The sequence below is a fragment of the Rhamphochromis longiceps genome, linkage group LG1 (genome assembly GCF_057381845.1).
Source record: "Rhamphochromis longiceps isolate RC_006_pf linkage group LG1, R_longiceps_female_GT1.1, whole genome shotgun sequence".
Lineage (NCBI taxonomy): Eukaryota > Metazoa > Chordata > Actinopteri > Cichliformes > Cichlidae > Rhamphochromis > Rhamphochromis longiceps.
In genome coordinates this window covers 6434102-6458191 of record NC_140557.1, presented here as the reverse complement: position 1 = coordinate 6458191, position 24090 = coordinate 6434102, and the positions used below count along the sequence as shown (strand labels likewise).

General features: G+C 40.9%; 1 protein-coding gene across 1 annotated transcript in view; it reads right to left on the bottom strand.

Annotated features, from left to right (window-relative positions):
- Positions 1-24090, bottom strand: part of itfg1 (integrin alpha FG-GAP repeat containing 1) — a 166041-nt gene that overhangs the window by 22180 nt on the left and 119771 nt on the right. Inside the window, exons 13-14 of the mRNA XM_085414551.1 lie at positions 19540-19583; positions 16514-16592 (exon numbers count right to left, since the gene is read on the bottom strand). Of these exons, the coding sequence (XP_085270677.1) occupies positions 16514-16592; positions 19540-19583 (123 nt within the window). The remainder of the gene's footprint in view (positions 1-16513; positions 16593-19539; positions 19584-24090) is intronic.

Genomic DNA, 24090 nt, shown 5'->3' with positions numbered 1-24090 from the left:
CAAAGAAAGCTTTTCAGCCGTGTCTATTTATGCCTAAATTTCTCTCGCTTGTTATTGGTCTATGCATTTTATTTTCACAGCTTTTTAGCACCGGGATGCGGTTTTCTGAAGAGGCAGTGTAATTGCCTTAATCACACACTGCACATGGAGAGAGACAGACGATGGATGGTCAAAAATATTGGCTGTTTCCAGGAGGAGCTGGACACTTACCTGAAGTACAAAGACAGAGCTTTTATGAGACATTGAAGCTGAATCCTGGGGTGTCTGACATTTACTGAGGTGTGCGCGCATGTGCGTGCATTTGTGTGTGTGTGTTAGGGGAATTCACCAGATCAGTAGAGTGGAAAGCTGTGTACTTCTGCAATAAAATTTGATTTATAAATGCTTTTTACACATAGCAACATCATCATACCAGGGATAAAAATGTTTTTCAATGGGTCATTCAGTTGACCACTTGATCCAGCCTGAAATAGCTCAAAAACCATCAAACAGACTGGCAAAAATTGACTATAATATACTACAGACTGTAAGACAATGGATCATGACTATGTTGGCGATTCTGAGACTTTTCATCCTACCCCAGCTGGTTAAATTTACATGTGCATTACATTTAAAACATGTGGACAAACACAAAATCCAAGTTTACCAAAAGTAGTTTTTCTGGCAACTACAAAGAAAAGTTGAGGATGTAAAAGGAGAAATAAATAGCAACGACGCTTATAGCGACCCCAAGTCCTGATTGATCAAAATCAGAATGATGGTGTTTCAAGATAGAGTACCTTTGTTGATATCTACAGAAACTGGGGCAACAAAAACCTCAACAACAACAGAAACGGCATCTCTGAGTAAGAATCTGAATGATTTGAATTAAAAAAAATAAATAAAAATTCTTGTCAATTGCTACTTTTGTACCCACACATAAATGTGTGGGAACAAAACTGGTGAATGTGGGACAAGGGTGTGAGGATAACACAGTGGGGGGATTAACCAAGTAAACTTAGAGTTTTTGCTGCTTAACTTGACAGGTCGGAACTCTTGTTAACCACTTCTGTCTTTAATCTAAACAATTAAATAGCCTTTAGGGTTATTTTTTTTAATAGTTGACAACCAATAATTTATTGGCAGACTAATTCTTCTCTGTTCTCTATCCTGCAGTTGTGAAAAAACCCCCACTTCATTGCTTCACACAGAACCTCAGAGCCATGGTGCTGAACAAAAGGGGATTTTTGAGGGGATTGAACCTTTAGGCCAGGTTTGGTTTGATGGTTTTGACAGAAGGCTTCTCCTCGTTTGTGGGCAAGAGGTGGATAGCTTGCAGCCCGCCACTCAGCAGGGTAGAGTGGGTGAGAGAGAGAGAGAGAGAGAGAGAGAGAGAGAGAGAGAGAGAGAGAGAGAGAGAGAGAGAGAGAGAGAGAGTGTGTGTGTGTGTGTGTGTGTGTGTGTGTGTGTGTGTGTGTGTGTGTGTGTGATGGAGGATCAAGCAGGGTTATATTGCAGGCAGGGAGCCTGGCTTAACGTCTGCTGAGTACTGTGCGAGTGCGTGTCTGAGTAGACCGGCTAACAAACACGGCCACGGCTGGAGCAAAGCCATTTCACAACACGGGGAGGCTGGCAAAGGGTATTATGCAGAGCAGTGTATCGGAGTGTCTGCATTTTGTGTGCGCTTGTGCATATGCGAGCAAGCGCATTTCTGTCCTATCTTCCAATAGCAGAGCCAGCGGAGGTCTTGGCAGGGGATTCCACCCTGCACACATGACTGACAGCCTACAATCCATCTCTTAGAAGACAAAGCGGATTCAAAGTAGCACAAGCAGTCACCCTTGGTGTGTGTACATCTGTGCGGACTTCTCATTTTCTCAAGTTTTAAACACAGACACACTTGTGGGCAGCATGATGTGCTTCGATTCAACAAGTTATTGCTCCAAAGCCAAACACATCGACAAGCAAACGCTCAAGACCACACGCCCACGAAAGAAAGTACACAGATATCCACAGGGTCCAACCCAATTTGTGCCAAAAGAAAGAGAAAAGAAAAATATAATAGAATGAAAAGAAAAAGTTGCTCTTCATTGAAGAATTACATTTCATTTTACTGATTATATAAAACAAAGTATAGTATAAAAAAGTCTTAGAAATCTTGCTTAAGTCCTTAGAACTGAACTTGATCATCCACCTTGTTACTCCAAACATGGATTGGTAGAATACAAAACACGTTAATGTCTATTTTATTATTTTGTGTTTATATTATTTTGAGACAAAGGAAAGTAAAATAAAAGATTTGGAAATGCCACCGACTGTACACCTACTAAAATAAACTGAGATGAGGTGGTTGCTGCTGTGATTTGATGCCATACAAGTAAAGCTGAACTGAACCTGAGCCCATGGACATCACCAAATTCTTTGTTTCCTCCCTTGAGATGCCCATCCAGGGCTTTACTACAGCCATCATCACGTTTAGCTTGTTTCTACATTCAGTATTGTATTTAATAACTAAAGAACATGCTATATCAGGTTCAAATCAGGTGACTGACATGGTCACTGAAGTGCTGTTTGATCAGTTATGCAGGATTCTGCTGAATCTGAGCAGAGAGTATAGTGCTAAACACTTCAAAACTCATCCTGCTACTTCTACCAACAGTCTCATCATCAGTAAACACTACTGGCCCATGTACCACTGGCAGTGATATGGCATGTTTTGGATCATGAGCCGTTCCTTTCCTTCTACCTACTTTTATCTCTCTAATCTTGGTTTCTTCTTTCTAAACTATGCAGGCTTTAAAAAATATTTTCTGCAAGTCAAATCCTGACTTCCTGTTCTTGAGTATAACCAGTGGTTTGCACCTAAATCTTCTGTACTTTCTTTCATAAAGACCTCTCCTGATTATAGAACTTGACAGGCCTCACCTGGCTATAAAACCGCTTGTCGATTCATTTTAAACCTCTGAAAATGCACAAGTTTTGTAAAACCAGTTGAATTAAAGCTGAAAGATTTAAAATCAACTGTAGCGGTGTATAAAAATTGTGTCTTTGTCTAACAAATTATGGAAATTATTATTTTTTACTCTTCTAAATCATCATTATTAGTACAGCACTTTTGTGTTATTTTATGTTTTATGTTTTCATTCTTGAATGAGCACCCTCCTGTGCAAAGTCTAGCTGTGGTAACTCTGACAGTCTTTCATTCTGTTTTGACTCACTGACAGTTTTGGCATATGATACACAACTGGGTGTATTCTTTGACACCTGTATGCTAGTCACAGTACCTGAGATAACACTCTAGGCTGAAACTAATTCGGAACACTGAAAATTAAATGACTTCGATGTACCTGAGTGGAATCTCATTTTACTTTATGTTAATTGCATTTTACTCTACTGTGGGTTGAAGAGCAAGTGCTTTTCTTAGTTTATAAAATGTATTTCACTTCCTCTCACACCATCATACCTTGTTTTCCTCACAACAGAATGCAAGCTAGGACCTTGATAAGGCTTTTGGGATACAAGCCCGCCCCCATGATATTTAAGCTGACACATTTTAACTCCTTGTGGGCATGAGAAAGCAAAAAAAAAAAGCAAAAAAAAAAGAAAAGAAGAGTGAGACAAAGATGAGAGAGAAAGTCGGACAGAGAGAGGACATGGATGCCTCTGAGGGAGCTTCAACACGTTTGTGTGTGTCCATCTGCCGAGATCTTATGACACATCCTGTCTCTGGGCTCTACCACCTCTGGCCAGGCACATGCAGAATAACAATGTCATGTCTATGAGTCTGAAACAGAGTCAAATTTGTGTACGGGCACAAGATGGCAATAAGTGATGTAAAAAAAAATCAAGAATAAATAAGGAATCTGAACATCAGACGTGTAAAACACAACTGTTAAAAGCAACAGCACACCATCTGCAAATCCTTCCACGGGAAAATGAAAAATGCACCAATATCATGATCCCAGTAAATTCATACAGGAAAGAAATACGGTCATAAACATAATTGGCTTGCAGTGCCGACACACTTACACACACACTCTCTCTCTCACTGCTTGGGGTTTCAAAAACGAAACATTTTTTTTTGAGAACTTCCTGGTGCCCGTCGCTATAGAAACCATTTGGTCCCCTGATGGCGATAAAAGGAGCAAATTGCCGAGATGTAGGGTGGAGCCATAAGGGACAGAAGCGCATATGCGCGCGCGCACGCACGCACACACACACACACACACACACACACACACACACTACACCTGGCCTGAAGAGCCCCCTTCAGAGCCCTACAATGGTGTCAAGATCTGAACATTGATTTGTGTTTTACCACACGTGTGGCAATGGGCTCTATAGTTGTTCTGTCTTTATCACCATCTAGATTTGCGCTCTCTCTCAAATGATACAGCAATAAAACATGTTGACATCTGCATCCAGATGATGAATGAAATGGAAGCATGGTTGCATGTGTGAAGCAACAGACCTAAAGACAGTGTGCATCACTCTTGCTTGCTCGCCTTTACTAAAAAAATACAGTGTAGCTCCACGACATGTAAAATTTCTTAAATTTTATGTATTCACTTCAGTTTTCCCAGCCATGTCAGCTGTAGAAAGAAATTAAATAAAGCTACAAAACACCTGAAGAAAATGTGATTCAAATGAGAAGAAAAGTATTCAGCCTGAATCAAAAATAAACTCTATTTTTTTAAGTTAAGAAGCCTGAAAACATTTAAGAGTTGGGAGTTTTACTGATGAACCAAAAGAGCATACAGTTATGAATAATGTTCTTGGATGGATGACCTCCTTATTATACCTTCTCTCAAAATGGAAGCATTCATCAATTCTCTTGTTATGAGAAACTTTGGAAACCAGACCAAGATGAATTAAGTCAATAGTACTACCCAGCAAAACAAGTGAGTAGTCAGTGTGCTTTGTCTGGAATGATAAATGTGCACTTCAAGACTGGCAGAAGGAGGAGAAACCTGAGAGTTGGCAAAAAGTTTTGTCAGCCAGTGCTGAGTGCATTTAAAAATACAGGTCTGCTTCTTAGGATTGACAAACTTCCATCATGTGGGGGAAAAGTTTAACGTCGTCATTAAGTTACAGTACATGTCAACATTAGATACTTAAATGGAGTTTTGTTATAATCAATGCAGATGATTGGCAGGTGTGTTCAAATTACAGCAATCCCCCTCAACTGCACACTTAAGAAAAACAATTTAACTGCTTGCATAGTGGCTTGCTTTTTCTGATATTATGAAAATGATCCAGTGAGATCTGATTTTGAAATCATTAGAATAGAGAAATAAACCACGCAGTTGTGAATAAGTCTCGACTTAGATCAATGTCAACATTTCTCACATTGCACTGTAGCGCTGTGCGATATGACCAAAATCTCATATCCAGATATAAGAATTCTATCGTCCCGATAACGATATAAATCACAAAAATGTAACATTTTCTGTAATTTCTGTGAATCTCGGGGAGCTCGTCTTGCGTGAAGTGTTTCCAGCTGCGCGTCATGTAGCTGGAGTCGAGTGTTTTAACCGATGTATGAAACGATACATTTTTAGACATAAGTTGTAACGGCCGCCGTTTTCTTGGTGAGTATTTATTACACGGCGTGCTGCGGGGAAAGGCCTGTTCTAACGTTTGAGTCGAAGGTTTATTTTTTAGCACTTGGCAGCTCTTTTTTAATTCTCATCCGTAAATAATCTGCTCTTTCACGTGATTCAGTTTATTTTGAAAAGTCTCAACAGGATCTTGAGCTTTATTGTGAAAGGTTTATGTGGAACATAAACAAGCGGACACGCGATTCTGTTACCGTCGTTGTTGCTAACCACACCGCATAAAAACAGGCGCTTGTCCAGAAAGGGAGAACTTTAAGAAATGAATATAGCCACTACAGTGACCATCAAAACGATGAAAAAATATTGCCGTAAACAGTTTATTTTGCGAAACGATAGACGTTTTTATATCGTCATCCGATATATATCGTTATATTGAACAGCCCTATTGCACTGGACACCCTTGATTTGAAGACAGCAGCCAAAACCTCAACTTCTAACTTCTTCTAGAAATGCACCATTTGGGATATCACAGGGCTGTAGGCAGAGTCCGAAAAACAGTTGTGTTTTGGGGTTGAGGGATTTTAAGTTCTTGGCACACAGAGAAGAAATGAGATACAGACTTTTACATTTGACCTAACAACAGTGTATAGTTTGGATAACAGAGGTGATTTCTTCAAATTAAGAACATTTCCTACAGCATGAAATACATGTCTATAATATGAAATTCTTCCTGTACCAGGTTACTTACACTACAACAGATTAAAATACTGCTCTGTTTGCAGAATAATATTCTACCAGCAGTTCACACGCATGCTGCTTGGTGCAGCGCTGTAGGTCTGTTTACAGATATTATTGCTGATGATGCAAGACACAGTGGACTCTTAATAACAAATCTGAATTGAATTAAATGTGCACTTGTCTCCATGGATAAGTTCTTAAGCTGATCATTTCCAAATCCATTTATATTTAGCCACTGCCTTTTCTATTATGACAGAAAACATAAGTCTTTGCAATTTTCTGTACCACTGCACAAATCTTTGCTGACACATGATATTGGCAAAAACAACTGACACCAGAGCCTCTATGATGGAGTACCTAAGTGGAGCTTTGTTATAAATGATAAGGCTAGTATGGCAGGTAAAATGTTTATCATGTTCCCACCCATCTCAGTTTAGTCTACTAATAATTATTAACTCCCACTAAACACAAAGAATATGATGGTTTTATTAACTGTACAGGCATTTACCTCAGCAGGAAGTTACATTTTTGATCCAATGAGGACACGTTTACAATCATTACAGTCATATTGCTTGAACCATATCATTGCTTTAGGTAAGTTACTTTCTTCAGCCAACAAACTGAGAAAATCTCAGAACAAAAACACTGAAGGACACACTGTAGCTTCCTGAGATTAGTTTTACTCTCTGTGAAAAAGTTCATGATCCATTTCGATGCATACTGTATGAGCACTTGCTTCACGGAAACCAAAGGATGTTTAGCAACACACAGGACAACAGACAGGTAGGCAATAGAAGCATATTATAAGTTAAACAGTCTTGACAATACATGGTACCAATAAACTAGCTGCAGAAAAGAGAGATTAATGGGTGAGAAGAGGAAAGAGACAAAGGGAGATAGGTGAAGGAGTGAAAAACATAGACGAGAAAAAATATGCTAAGCCTGATCAATAGTAATTCACCATATCTCGGTGTTGGGCTACCTCTCTTCTTTTCACACCAATATTTCCTTCTCCTCTCTCCCTCTCTCATCTTCGGTTCTGATCTCTCGCCACTTGCATCTCTTATCTTTGTCTTTTGTTCCACCCTCATTTTCACTCCTATCCTTTTCTCTCTGCGGCTCTGTCCTCTGCACCCTCTCATTTTCTCCCTTTTTAACCCTTTTCATTCCTCCCATCCACCTACTCCCCTATCTTTCTCCCAGTATTATGAATTCTCACTGTGTGTTTAAAGTCTATCCTCAATATACCATGCAATAAATTTTCGGAGAAAAGGTTTGCACTATTGACCTGACGAGGTCTCTGAGAACAGGGGTACACTTGCCCATAGATCAGTATGATGTCAAGTGAAATGGGCTGGCTTTTAGGATTCTGCTTGAGGAATCAGAGTGATGCAGCAAAAAGCAACATAACTGGTTCCAAGTGGACAGGTCAGCACTCACATAATTTTCTCTCTGAGGTCTCTTCTTAATTTCTTTGGATTTTTTTTTTTTTTAACAAACATTTAAAAGGTTAAGATCAATATGTTTTTGGATGAATTGCTGCAGGTGAACATGTGTTTTTTAAAGGTTAAGTATGAAAGTGTGTGTGTGTGTAATTGCTAATCCCGTGGACTCATTAATCTAATTGGACAGTCTATCGAGAGCTCCACATTGATGCGGGCGTGCTACGATTCTTCTCCCTATGAGCACTCCTTCCTTACACTTTCTTTGCCTTTCCTGTTACTTTGCTCTCAAATGTCCCTTTCTTTCTTTGTCCGTGGTGAACATAAAGGAAATAGTCTTTGACACTATAGACACAACTGCACTGTCTGGACAATGTGAAGAACTCTTGAGCTTTCCTTATTCCCTGTTAGCATAATAACATTATTCTTTCTACTTCAATTTCCAGCTTGGTGAGACTAAAGGCCAAAATATGTCTGGCAGAAACAACCTAATGTAATGAAGAGTTATGGGCATGGACTATAGCTAGTTTTCCATCAAATTTATTTATGAGAGTGATGGTATTTTCTTAGTTTATTTCCCAAAATAAGAAGAATCTTTCAAGCTCCCAAGATAATTTGGATTAGAGTATAAGCACTGTTTTATCTCACTGTATCTCAGCTGAGAAATTCACAGGTGGCTTTCAAGACATTGACAAGCTGTTTAAAAAATAACCGTCCTCCACCACGTCCCAGAGAAAGTGCGGACTCCTGATTGCTGTTGTGATACTAAGGCCATTAAACCCTTAATTTAAATTATAAACTAATAAATTTGCTTGACCACAGAAGACACAAAAGAAATTATACTTGCAGAGTGGTTTACTACCATCAAAGCAGCTGATGCGCCCGTTTACCGAAAACACACAGTACATATACTTCAAAATTGAATTTGGTAAGAGTGGCAAAATAAACCAAAAACAAACACAAAAAAAGAATAGTTTGTTTTGTGTGTTGCAGCCTGGAATTGCTTGCAGCTAATGGCGTGGAGATCAGTATTAAGTAAATGATGTTATCCCAAGGCCCGTTTACACCCGCACCCACAGATTTTTTTCCCCTCTTCTCATTGTTGGGATGCATTCATGCTGAAGTTGTCAATAACGTTGTTGTTGTGGAACCTCAGCATCTAGCTGAGGGCTCTGGCTAGTGCTACAGAAGACGAGCAAAGTGATTTTTAGAATTGGCAGGTAAATGAAAATGTTTTAAACAGCTTAACAAATCACCAGACACAAACTTTGCAGTTTGGATCACAGTACATGGATGGTAAATGGTAAATGGATTGATCGTGGCTCAAGAGTTGGGCGTTCGCCTTGTAATCGGAAGGTTGCCGGTTCGAGCCCCGGCTCGGACAGTCTCGGTCATTGTGTCCTTGGACAAGACACTTCACCTACTGCCTACTGGTGTTGGCCAGAAGGGCCGATGGCGTGATATGGCAGCCTCGCTTCTGTCAGTCTGCCCCAGGGCAGCTGTGGCTACAACTGTAGCTGCCTCCACCAGTGTGTGAATGGGTGGATGACTGGGTGTGTAAAGCGCTTTGGGGTCCCTAGGGGGGACTAGTAAAAGCGCTATACAAATACAGGCCATTTACCATTCTTATATAGCGTTTTTCTCCCGGAGAACTCAAAGCGCCGTATACAACATGCCTCATTCACAAGTGCAAACTAATCTACATTCACACACAGTCACACTCCGATGAACGCATCGGAGGGCAATTTGGGGTTAGTACCTTGCCCAAGGACACTTGACATGCAGACTGGGGAAGCCTAAGATCCAACCACCAACCTTCCGATCAGTAGCTGATCTTCTCTACCACCTAAGCCACAGCCACCCTACATCTGTGAGATAAAGGCAGATGGGCTGTACTTTCTTAGGGAGAAAAAAATGTTCATTTTCGATAGATTCATAAGAGATGCCGAAGTAAAGGTAAGGACTGCTCAATGAAATTCAGTCAACTATCAATTTAAAGCTTGGGTACGGTTCCAAATTATGCTAGATTTTTTAATCATTTATAGGATCTATACATGGTGTTGTGCCGAAGATTTTTCATAAAACAATTCAAGCATAGTAATTTGAAATTGTTTAAGATTGTATGAAAATACTACACAGTTTAGTATAGTTCATTGAAGACTAAATTGGTTAGTCTACTGTACTGTTGACAGAAGTTGACAATGGTGCACTATGCTGCACTGGTGCAGAGCAGGCTGTGGTGTTCATGCTCACTGTTAGGTCACATCAAGAGTTAAACTGATCAGTCTGCTTCTGTTGTTGCAGTCAATGAAATCCACAAAAAAAGCAGTAAAACTCAGAGCAGCAGCACCAGGAGCAGGTGAACTGACCCCAGCTTGCATGTAAAGACAACAAATTTACTGGAGCTCACAATAAAAATGTTTACATGTGTTCTAAGCATGTTTTTCCTGACACTGCAGTTTTGATCATGCTAATAGAGGCACATTATATTCAAACTCTGTCCCCTGATTGTCTAAAGTTGGGACCCTGAGAGGAACACAATGCAGTGTCCAGAGTGGAGGAGAAAAAGGATTAAAAAGGTTGTTAATGAATAACTTCAACTATTCATCTCCACCCCCTCACTCCCTCTGTGTCTCAGCAGGAGTTAGTTGATAATGAGGTGTGGTGTTGTCAGAATCACAGCCCATGCTCATCTATCCAACCTGCTTAGTAAGGGGCATGGCGCACCACTGTCTGGTACAATATACATACAAGGTCACAATGAGACAGATGTTAGGGTATGCATGCATGCACATGCTGCTACCCAGACAGAACACATATAGAAATACAGTATGCACACACTGCAGAATGTATAAAAGATAAATACATGAACACATACTTATTATACTGCAGTGCAATCTAATCAGATTAGAGGGTGATATGATCATTATATCGTTTTTGAGTATATACGATGTTCCCCTCAGCTCTGGTACAGGGAAGTTAAACTCATTTTAAGTCACAGTTCACATACAGTATAGCCCAGTTTGATTTCAAGTGGGCTGGACCAATTAATCCAGTGAAACCATTAAATAATCGATAAAGAAAAAAAACTGTATGATTACATTTTTGAAAATGTTCACATTAAATGAATCAAACTGACACCCTGAAATATCTTTGGAAAAATAAGTGCAATTTCAATAACTGCACTTAAAAACTGCTTTTCCAGATTCAGTCAGTTTATTGTTATTGGAAAGAGGAACTATTTCTGTAACTTACAAGAACAAATCCACATGACATCTTTCTTCATTGTGTTAAAACTGATGATTTAGACCTCTGTCGTGGAAGAAATTAACAGTTTGAAAATCACATCTACTGATGTGGTCCATTCAAAGCTACTTGCAAAACAATGCTCTGTGATGCAAAATACTATGAAAAGTCCAAAAATAATTATTTCCTTCTGTGCCATTTTCATATCACACAAAGCAGTCCCATGTGCTTGATTGAACTTGCCATATACATCTACCATCCCTGCTTTTATTCCTCTCCCATCTTCATCCAAACGGCCTCCTTTTCTGATTAGATCTTAGTATTTCTTTCTTATAAGTAACTGCTTCCCCTCTTTCTGTCCTTTTATTCCTTTTTCCTATTTTCTACTGGAATTTCAATCCCCTATTGAGCCTCCTCAGTCCTTTCTCCATCTCTTAGCATTTTATAATCTCTCCTTTCCTCTCTGCTCTCTTTCCCTTTCAGGAGGGTGAAGGGTAAGTGAAGATCGTTGGGCCCCGGTGGAGAGCCCCAGACATCGTGGGTGTGTGTATGTGTGTGTTTGTGTGCACCCCATCATTGCTCATCTCTGGCAGCCTCGCTGGCTGTTCCCCGAGCTACAAGCTACAGAATAAATACACTTTAAATCACCACACACACACACACACACACTCACTCACTCACACATGCACACACGCCTGCTCCCTGGCAGCACTTTGCTGCTGTTAAATGAGGGGTCTGGGGAGTTGTGCCGGCAAAGCCTTTGGCTACTTGTGCTCTCCTCCTCCTCCTCTCTCTCTGTACACTCCAAGCTAACACACACTGAAAGAATAAGCTGGAGTTATGATGGACAGGCTATAATACTGCCAGGATATTCTAAATACATGGGAGTCTGTTTTATGAACATCCCAAACCAGGAGCACTGTCTGGGGATCCAGAGACTTCTTACTGACAAAGATGTACTGGCTGAGTGAACAAAATGTCACCATGTTCTTACGAACTAGAAGGACCACATGGACCAACATGAAAGCAAGGAGCTATTCATTATGATTATTTTATTCTGTTCTGTATGTGTCTTATTTAGAATTTTTGGCTTTAAAAAACAAGAAATACAGATGACTTGCAGCAAAACTCCCTGAGGGGTGGGGGTCACAGGAGATTCACAGTTACATGGTATTAGCACTCACTGCTGCATTTCTCTTTGTATAAGTGCTGAGAAACATTTTCACATTTATCTGACGAAAATTGCTTTGATTTCCTTCCCCAGTTCCACATCAGCCATGAAAGAGTTTGGGTTTATTACCATATCTGTAGCATGAATTATGATCAACTATGGTACACTTACTGTATGCATCATCCCTTGCACTAGAATAAGAATCTATAAAAACTCAACAGTATTTAAAAATAGCTTAATCTTAAATTTGAAGCGGTAAACACATGATAGTCTTCTTCAGACCTCTAGGAGTTACAAAACATTTGCTTTTGTCACAAACAATTCCTGAGGAAGATATCTGGCTCTTTGATTGCTAAATGTTGCACTATGTCCATCTAGTCTCTAACTGTTTGTGTCTAGTGATTTATGCTGAAAAGAACTCAAGTGGGTTTGCCTCAGCTGCCTGCTGCAGCTGAAAATGACTTACTGAAAGTGGTGTGAAGAAATCAAAACAGGACAGTTGTTGCAGTGAGCTTAGGCTATGAAGGTCCTTTGATAATTCTCCCTTTGGTTCATTACTACAACTAGTCACTTCACAACACGGTTTTCACATTACGTGGAACACGACAAAGTACCTAAATGCAAGCTGAGGTTTATGAAGAAAAAGAAAAAGAAAAAAGGCATGCTGGATTTCTAGGTTTGGTGGGAAGAACATAGATCCTTGACCCGGACCACATTTAAAACCTTAGGGATCAAAACCTTGGGGCTCTATATTAATACTCAAAGATTTTCACTTGGAGCAGAGATAAACGTAATGTTTAAGAGTCACCACACTTCACAGCTGAGAAAGACCTTTAAAGAATCAGAAGCAGTAAGTAAAAGCCACATTGCTTTATGACATCAGTTTCACCATTTTCCTGCTGTCTGTATTCTTGGTCATACTCATGTTAAGCAGTTGCACAGTGTGTTTTAATGCTGTTTGCTAAACATAATATAAAAACGTAACCACATATACATTTCTAAAACCTTTGTACAATCTAAGCTTAGTGTGCATCCACATTAAGTGGGAGTCTGTATCACGCTCTTCTCTGTATCTTCTCTGCAGTGGGTATGAGAGTAGGTGGTGCTCCTCTCTCCCCCACACTGCCACACTGCTCCCTCTTCACTGTTGCTCTCTACGCCCATTTAACTGCATATTTTAAAGCAGTGGGATGTGTGGAGAGGGAACGAAACAGCCAAATACAGCAGAGTTCATGTGATTTTTTGTCCACTCTGTGTTTTGGGGCTGGGACAGAGAGCACCAAACTAAAAACTCTGCAGCTATTAGAAGATTCGTTTGAGCACAGTTTCATAGACAGGAGCTTATAGCTGTCTAATAGTGGTGAAATAATGATGATGTGAGACTGTGAAATGACCGCTCTTTCTTTAAATATGTATATTCTCCAACTGTGCCAACAGACAAATGAAACAATGAAACCTGACAAAATTGAATTATGTTGCACAGAGGAATCCACACAGACTATATATATCCCTGACCCCAGGCTGTCAGTGCGTCGTGTCCTCTTCCACTTCTCTGTCCTTCCCACAATGTAACATCAACTATGTTAACTGTAGCTAATACAGCACAGCATTGCTGTCCTCAGTGTCTCCCCTCATCTTTCTATGCATCACTCTCTTTTTCCTCACTTCTACCCTTATTAGTCTTGAGCAGTAGAGTAGCGTAGAGTTCGTTACCTCATGGGCTGCTAAATATAACATGACCCAGTGATCCTACTAGCTTTAGCAATATAATCAAAACGGCTGGAGTCAAAAGTTTTCAACTGACATTAATAAAATACCACCCACCCTAAGGTATGTAAGATTTGGATAAGGACAGAATTTTTGTAATTTTTTTTCCTCTTTGCAACACCACAATGGATTTTACATCAAACAATCAAGATATGATTGAAGTGCAGACATTCAGCTTTAATTCAAAAGAATTGCATTAACTGTTTAAAGAGTAATTTGTTTGCATAACGGAGGCCAACATTAGGCTGAAAAAACAAAATAAACCTGTAAGAGAAACAGTAAAACGTGAGTGACTGAAGACTGTCTGATGTGGTCTTGAATGTCAAGACACTCAATGTCAAAGTCTATAATCGAGAGACACCTTCATTAATGGAAATACAGGCATAACAACAAGTTTTAAACTACTATTTACACTCAAGAACAAGAAAGCTAGACTACACTTTGCTAGAAAACATCTGAAAGATCTGGCACAGTACTGAAAACACTGTGGGAAGAACAAACCAATGTGTTCAAGAATGATGGGAAGAGAAAAGCATGAAGAAGCAGAGAAACAGCTCGTGATTGAAGCACACTGTATCATTTGTCAAACATGGTGAAGGCAGTGTTATGCCATGGGTTTGTATGGCTGCCAGGTGGACTGGGTCACTAGTGTTTATTGATAATGTAAGTGCTGGTAGAAGTACAAGTTTTTAAGTGTAAACTATCTGCTTTGATTAAACCAACTGCTGCAAAACTGCAACACGTTCTCACTCTCAAAGAGTAACATTTTACGCTAGGTGACAAATCGTTGGTATATTGCAGTGCCGGGCACCCACCACGTCCCTATATTGAGAAACATGAGAACCGTTAGGAATCGTTAATTTTACTTAAATCGCTTTGGAAAACACTATCTAACGTCATTAAAGTCGTGGTTAAGGTTAGGGATAAGGTTATGGTTGGGGCTGGAACGTGTATTACCACTGGAGCGTCATTCTACTGGATTTAATCCATAACCTGGTGTGTAGCATAAGAATGCAAAAGGTCATCTTTCGCGTTCCTCCTGCCACAGGACGTGACAAATCGTTGGTATATTACGCCTCAGGAGTGAGAACGGGTTCAAAACTCATTGGACAGCGGTTGACAAAAACAAAGCATAGTGCAAAAGCATCTGTAGCTGTACTATGGAAAGAATAGTCCTTTGACCATACAAGAAGAGCTGTTTTTCAACAGGAAACAGAAATTTAATTCAGCTCTCCTAACAAAGCCAAAATAATGGATATTTTTCAAAGACAAAGCCAGTCACCTGATCTCAAACCAGTAGAGCAGCTTTTCAGTTAATAAATACAAAACTGAATGGAGAGAGACCCACGAACAAGCAGAACCTTAAGCAGCTACTGAAACAGCATTTGGCAGTCACTGACTACAAATGATTTGCTTCCAAGTAAACGTCATCCCAATATTTACATTTTTCTTAATTTGTTCAATTGCTGTTAAGCATTAACAGCTCAAACTACAGTTAACAGAATATTTTGTAAAACCCCTTGAATTATAATCCACGGGGTGGTGGACAGAGGCAAAATTACAAAAACTGTGTCACTGTCCAAGTAATTATGGACATGACTTTCAAGAGGAATTTATTTAATAGAGTGAAATGTGCAAGGAACAGTCCTTCGAGCTTACATGAAGTGGAGCTGTTTGTCAGTAGGCGACATATTTTCAGTTCAGTTCTCCTAACCAGTTCCATCCATAACAAACAGTCACTATGGCCTCATACGATCATGAACGTATTCTTCACGAATTATAAGGAGGGTGGCAGGTGATGCAGCATGACAAAATAAACAGCAACAAGAAAACAGCTGTCGTGTGATGCTGGCACTTTCTAGAAAGACAAGTAACTTGGACTTAAATCCAAAGGAAAAAAAGAATCAAAAAAGGAAAAAAAAAAACAGAGGAAGCTGCAGCTTTCTGAGTGTTGCTTCAGCAAGGAAAGCACTTCAGAGGAGAAACAGGGCCCCGAGTGTTTTGCAAGCTTTCACAGTATTTTTCTACGATAGTCTTCCACAAAATATAAGAAATCTGTATCCCACAGACAGACCCAATGCAGTAACTCCAGGTTTCATATTTAAGTCATAATAATTGTAAACATGGACTAACACTTTAAAACTGCATTACGACAGGTCAGATGAGACAGATCTGACACATCAAACTCATTTGTTTTCTTTTCCTTTATAGCACCTTTGTGAAGCACTATATTTTCCATTATTTCAGCTGCCCTTTCTATTTCAGCCTTTTTAGTCTTTGAGACTAAAAAGCTTAAAGGCTATTTTCACTTATAAAAGGAGAAAACAAGAAAATAAAAATCAATATGCCCCTCTTCTTCAAAGTCTCTACTTTCTCCAATATCCTCCGAAACACACCTGTGGAGTTCAGCCAGACAAAGGACAGCCGTCACTGTCAGAAGGTTAAGTTATTAATAGGTATTAGGTATAATTGTTGCTGGTGTGCTAAAGCTGAGGTGGTAACATATCAAAGAAATGAACGCTTATTTTGGCTATTCTACATCATTACAGAGTTATTTAGAATTATCAGGAAAAGATCAGCCCACCCCACCCAAAAAATAAAAAAGGTCTTACCTGATGCATTTTTCAGGTAACCATTAGAATCCACTGTGGTGTACTTGACATAGGGGCCTGGCTGGTTCACACCAAAAGGCTGACAAAAAAACACATGTAGACACATAAATAAGACATCGAACAACAGCTAATATTTTGCAATCTCTTTTCACTTCAGTTATCTGTCAGTGAAGGTGAAAAAGAGGACAGAGAGAAACAATCAGGGTGCGGTGGAAGTGATACAGGCACAAGTGACCTTGAGTCATTCTTCAGTTTTATTTCCACTAGTAGGTAACACGCAAAAGTCGGACCGAGCTGATTTGACTGAGCATAAATGAGTGTGACGGTTGCATGTTTACGTGCCTGTGTGGGTGGATACTCATCTCTCATATTATCTCTTCATTATGAAGGGATGGCAACTAATGAAGAGATCTGTCGCGCCATCCTTCGCTTTACATCAACTAATCATGAGCCTGTTATACACACATACACGCTGCAAGGGAGACTTGGGCCTTTATGCTGTGACACTCAGCAGTTGGGTGAGAGAGGAATAGAAATGAGGTAAAAAAAAAAGAAAAAAAGGAAAGAGTGCAATGAGGAGCAGACTAGTGGGCTGAAAGAAAGAAAGACAGCAGAAGAGAGGTGTGACTAAGAAGAAGAGGAGTGGGAGAGTGAAATGAAAGGGGTTTGATGGATGGGAGACGAGAGGAGTAGAAACAGCCACGAGCTCCACTCGTCTACAGCATTCATCATACCTTTCAGTTAGACAACAAACGGGCGGGAGAGTAGACAGACAGAAAACAAAAACAACTCTAACACCAGCAGCCTGTGCTGATGCCAAAGTTAACGTGTTTTGCAAAGGGCTTTCCACTGGTAAGAGACAATACAAGTAGTGGATGTTACTGGCTGCTTTGTTTCAGTCTTTTTTCTGTTTATTTCTTTGTCCACCTACATGCGATGAGTAGCCATATGTGCTTAAAGGGCATTTAAAGCAATCTACGCAAGACACCAGACACCACTGAAGAGCCCTTGACACAACCACGGTTAGGTCCCATTCACACAGCCCTAGAGGACGGCTGGCAACCGCCACGCACGAGGGAAAAATGTTTATTTCTCAGTCAGTTGTGAATGGTTACTGGTAGTCACTGTGCACTGACTGCTAACTGTCACCCCTGGTACCCATCCCTAGGGAAAAGTGTGTTTTCTGCGACTGGTCAGTGAGTGGTTGCGGGCTGTCACTAGTGTAAAATTGGTTGCAAAGTGGTATATTGCGCTGCACTAAAAAAAAAAAAAACTCCTTCTGATTGCTTTGGTTGCTAGTATATAATATTAGCGATACAACTAGTTAATATGGAAAATGCCAACTACTCACTAAATAACTGTGAGAAGTGTTTCACAATTCCAAATGGGAACTTTAAACTCAAATGTGACTGTTGCAGTAGTAAGGCAAAACTTTTACTTTGACAGAGTGTGTTCTGTTTCCGGTTTGTGTCGCACATTTTTCACATTTTGAAATTTCACTGCAACTTGCCCAATACATGGTTAGTGTTTGCAGACAAGCCAGTGTTTTCCAATCTGCTAGTGACCAAAGTAATCCTAAAGAGGTATTTGGTCCTGCACTGCAACCCTCACCCCACCACCACACCACAACCACCACACCACAACCACCACACCACACACACACACACACACACACACACACACACACACACACACACACACACACACACACACACACACACACACACACACAAAGAAAACTGACAAAGCAGGAGAGGGACAAAAGGAAAAACAGGGAGAAGTGAACATGAAACTGAACTTCCACCTATTTTGATGCAAGCCAGCGCAATTCTTGTGATAATCAATGAAAGGTACAAGCTATAATGGAGAATGGAGTCTCTGTTATAGTAACAGAAGCGGTAACGGAAGCTACAAGAGCTATCATTCTGCAATGCAATTCATATTAGCAGCCATCAGATAATGCAGAGCTTTCCCAAAAGGACCTACACAAAAAGTTCAACCCCACTCGACTTGCCTCAATGCAACCTCATCTGGTAATGTGCAGTGTAGTCCAGTGATGGGTACAGGGGACATTATCAGCACTTAGTAGAATACCTTGTACTGGGAATACCAAACAGACTTTCTAGGACTGCACTACATCTTCTCGTCAGTATCTGAAGCAAGAAGCCCATCAACAGTTTTATGCAAAGCTCTTATCAGTCTGAGCAGCTGGTAAGTTTCTGTAACTGCTTTATCACATCAGGATTTCAAAAGCCTTTATTTGCTATTACACAATGTCCAACAAATGAGAAACAAAAATCCCTTATTGTTACCTTTTTCTTTCTTTTTTTTTTTTTTTTTTACATAGATTGTACAATGACCATCTGTACATTTTACTTTCTAATAAAAGAGCTACAAATGTAGCTTAAGAAATACTGTAAAAGTTGTGAAATACTGAATTTAACTTTGTGGAAGCCAGTATGTATCAAACTGATAAGAAGTACCTGGTCTCATCACATCGATGCAAACATGAAGCCTTGGATACGTCAGAAAGTTACATAATGTCGTCAGGGAGTTAACCAAGTATTGATATCTGTTATAAATTTATTATGAAGGTCTGTAACTTCTCTCCATTATGAAAAAGCAAATATAAACAGCACATTTCTGGTACTGCTACTGAATGAAACCAAAACGTATCATTTCATTTTTTTCCCACATTCTCAAGCTGCATTAAATGATAGGTGCTTTACTTATAAAGAAGAGCTCATGCTGGTCTAAAGCTTAAATGCACATCACCCATTCAGATCCTCCTTGCTAATTTCCTAAATATAAAGTTGATGCTCTGCACTGATGTAAAGTTTGGCCAGCAGCTGTACCATCTCTCTTCCTGCTATAGAATACTGGAAGACTGCAACCTCTGGAGGACGATGATGTACACAGATAAGTGCAATGGATAGACAGATATATCTGTGGTCAGACATATAAGAACATAACACCTTTTCTATGTCATCATTAGAAAAGTGAAAAAACAAAGCACAATATCTTACCTTAACACCTTCAGGGCAGTCATTGGAGCAGAGGCCACTGAGTACTGTAGAAGAAGAGATGGCAAGAGTTAGACATGATACTCAGCACGTGTTACAGGTGCAGCACAATAATACAGCACTGTAAAACAAGTACCTGAAGTGCTGCATCAGTTCGCCAACAGTCACTATATATATATATATATATATATATATATATATATATATATATATATATATATATATATATATATATACACACACACACACACTGAACAAAAATATAAACGCAACACTTTTGTTTTTGCTCCCATTCCCCATGGGATGGACGTAGAGACCTAAAATTCATTCCAGATACACAATATAACCATCCCTCCCAAACAGTGGTCACAAATCAGTGAGATAATCCATCCCACCTCACAGGTGTGCCACATCAGGATGCTGATCTGACATCATGAGTAGTGCACAGGTGTACCTCAGACTGCCCACAACAAAAGGCCACCCTGGAATGTGCAGTTTTGTCTCACAGCAAAATGCCACAGATGCCACAAGCAATGAGGGAGCGTGCAATTGGCATGCTGACAGCAGGAATGTCAACCAGATCTGTCGCCCGTGCATTGAATGTTCATTTCTCAACCATAAGCCGTCTCCACAGGCGTTTCAGAGAATATGGCAGCACATCCAACCGGCCTCACAACCGCAGACCTCGTGTAACCACACCAGCCCAGGACCTCCACATCCAGCAGGTTCACCTCCAAGATCGTCTGAGACCAGCCACCCAGACAGCTGCTGGAACAATTGGTTTGCACAACCAAACAATTTCTGCACAAACTGTCTGAAACCGTCTCAGGGACGCTCAACTGCATGCCCGTCGTCCTCATCGGGGTCTTGACCTGACTCCAGCTCTTTGCCGTAACAGACTTGTGTGGGCAAATGCTCACATTCGATGGCGTCTGGCACGTTGGAGAGGTGTGCACTTCACGGATGAATCATGGTTCACATTGTTCAGGGCAGATGGCAGCTGAGAATGTCCCAGTTCTTGCATGGCCAGCATACTCACCGGACATGTCACCCATTGAGCATGTTCGGGATGTGCTTGATCGGCGTATACGACAGCGTGTACCAGTTCCCACGAATATCCAACAACCTCGCACAGCCATTGAAGTGGAGTGGACCAACATTCCACAGGCCACAATTGATAATCTGATAGACTCCATGCGACGATGTGTTGCACTGCATGAGGCAAATGGTGGTCACACCAGATACTGACCGGTTCTGGGTCCCCAGACCCCCAATAGCGCAAAAAACTGCACATTCCAGGGTGGCCTTTTGTTGTGGGCAGTCTGAGGTACACCTGTGCACTACTCATGATGTCAGATCAGCATCCTGATGTGGCACACCTGTGAGGTGGGATGGATTATCTCAATATGGCAGATGTGCCCACTACCACACATTTGGACTGATTTGTGACCACTGTTTGGGAGGGATGGTTATATTGTGTATCTGGAATGAATTTTAGATAAGATAAGATAAGATAAGATAAGATAGAACTTTATTAATCCCTCGGGTGGGTTCCTCTGGGAAATTCGACTTCCAAAAAGCACAGCAACGACTGAAGTTACAGTTACAGAATTGTTATATATATATATATATATATATATATATATATATATATATATATATATATATATATATATATATATATATATATATATATATATATACACACACGCGCGCACACACACACACATATATAAATACAGAGACAAATATAAATAAAATATACAAAGGGGATAAATAGAATAAATAGGAATAAAAAATAAAAATACAAGTGAATTGCACATTTCAAGTATTGAGTCTATTGCACTGTTGACTATTTACAAAAAGTATTGCACAAGGTATTGCACAGTGAGGTGAAGAGGCACTACAGCTTAGTTGTTCCCCCCTCCTTTGTCCTCCTGTTTCCCCTCCCTCTCCCCTCCAGAGAGGAGTTAAACAGTTTGATGGCGTGTGGGACAAAGGAGTTTTTAAGTCTGTTAGTTCTTGTCTTGGGGAGAAGCAACCTGTCACTGAACAGACTCTTCTGATTGTTTATGGCCGTGTGCAGAGGATGCCTGGCATTGTTCATAATGTCCAGCAGTTTCTTTAATGTCCTTTTCTCTGCCACTGTCACCAGAGTGTCCAGCTTCATGCCGACCACAGAGCTAGCCTTCCTGATCAGTTTCTCCAGCCTGGATGAGTCCTTCTTTGCTGTGCTGCTCCCCCAGCACACCACAGCATAGAAAAGTACTCCAGCAACCACCGACTGGTAAAACATCCTCAGGAGCTTCCTGCAGATGTTAAAAGACCTCAGCCTCCTGAGGAAGTACAGTCGGCTTTGGGCTTTTTTATACAGGTGCTCTGTGTTGCATGACCAGTCCAGTTTATTGTCCACCCACAGCCCGAGGTACTTGTACTTGTTGACCACCTCCACCTCCTCCCCCTCTATCTGAACCGGCAGTGGACCTTCTCTGGACCTCCCGAAGTCCACAACCAGTTCCTTAGTCTTTGAGGTGTTGAGTTGCAGGTGGTTTGTGTGACTCCATGCGACAAAGTTCCTCACCAGACTTCTGTACTCCTCTTCCTGATCATCCCAGATACACCCCATGATGGCCGTGTCATCTGCAAACTTCTGAATGTGGCATAATTCAGAGTTGTAGCAGAAGTCAGAGGTGTACAGGGTGAAGAGAAGAGGGGACAGCACAGTTCCCTGTGGTGCTCCTGTGCTGCTGACCACAGTGTCAGACGTGATGTCCTTCAGCCTGACGTACTGTGGTCTGTCGGTGAGGTAGTCGGAGATCCAAGCCACCAGGCAGGGGTCCACCTCCATCCTGTTCAGTTTTTCCTGAAGCATACAGGGCCGGATGGTATTAAAGGCACTGGAAAAGTCAAGAAACAGTATCCTGACCGTGCCTTTTCCCCCATCCAGGTGTGAGTGGGCTCTGTGTAGGAGGTACAGGATGGCATCCTCCACTCCGACACCCGCCTTGTATGCAAACTGTAGTGGGTCCTGGGCATGTTGTACCTGTGGTCGGAGGAGGTTGAGGAAGAGCCGCTCTAGAGTCTTCATAAGATGTGACGTCAGTGCCACCGGTCGGAAGTCATTCAGCTCATTGGGCCGGTTCTTTTTGGGGACCGGGACGATGCAGGATGTCTTCCATAGGGCGGGCACTCTCCCCAGTCGCAGACTGAGGTTGAAGACTCGTTGTAGCGGCTCCCCAAGTTCAGCAGCACACGCCTTAAGCATCCTAGGACACACCTTGTCTGGGCCTGCTGCCTTTCTGGGGCGAAGCTTCCTCAGTTGCCTCCTGACCTGATCCACTGTGACACTGGGAGATGTTTGGGAGGAGGGGAGGGGGGGAGATGTCTTGCTGCTGAGAGAGGGATTGGAGGAGGGGGGTGTCATGGTGTCAGGAAGGGGGGGAAGCGAGGGAGGCAGGAGAGTGGGGAGAGGACTCTGTAGTGAAGGTGAGGGTGAGGGTGGGGGGGGTTGTGGGCTGGTCAAACCTGTTGAAGAAGTTGTTGAGTTCGTTTGCCTTCTCCACAGTCCCCCCCACTGTGCTTTTCTAGGTCTCTACGTCCATCCCATGGGGAATGGGAGCAAAAACAAAAGTGTTGCATTTATATTTTTGTTCAGTGTATATATATCAATCAAACACCAATCAGGCAGATAAAAGAATTTGTTCAAAATGAATCAGATGCTGAAAGTGAAATCCAAATAATACACTATTAACCATGCTTAAGCATTCCTCATATTTACATTGCATTTTAACAACTTATTAATCAGTTCTTTGCACTAGGTGGACCTGGACAATACAGGGAGAGAGGGGAGGTTATAAAATAATTGCTAGCATTGAAAAACATGAAAAATAAATGTGCAAACTATTAGCACTGCATGCGTTTGTGGACGTGCATGCTAAGAAAGTATTTCCCTCATTTGTGTGTACTAGCAGAGCAAAGACAAAATCCACTGAATTGCTAAGCAGTCATTAGAGAAGTGACTTTATTAGCATACTAATAGGGTCCTGGGTGTAGGTTGTCTTGATTTGCCTGATGAAGTCACGCTGAAGCCCGATTTTGTGTTAATAAGGTCAACACCCAGCAATGTACTAAACAAAAGCCAAACTCAAAGGGAATATCCCAGTGCCCTTGGTAAAATCATATAGTCAGTGGATGGATAAAGCCTTAAATTTCAAATGTTCATAAATAACTACAAACAGTTTTAGTGTATGCATAGCCTCGACAACATCTGAACAAAAATCAGTGCTGCAATTATTTTGTGAAGTTTCTTAGCTATGTAAAAGCCCTTGAAACCAGGGAGCTGTACTCTAATGTAGAAACAGCAGGCGATCTGTGAATTTTGGACCACTCCACATTACATGATCTCCATTCATCCATTCATGGACTCTTTTTTTCTCTCCTCCCTCAATTAAACATTCACTTATCAGCGTGCCTCTTCTATTCATTCTCTGACATGTTTAGAATATTTATAGAACTAAGCATTAGCAAGTGGTAGGTAAAATCAGTAGGTATTAA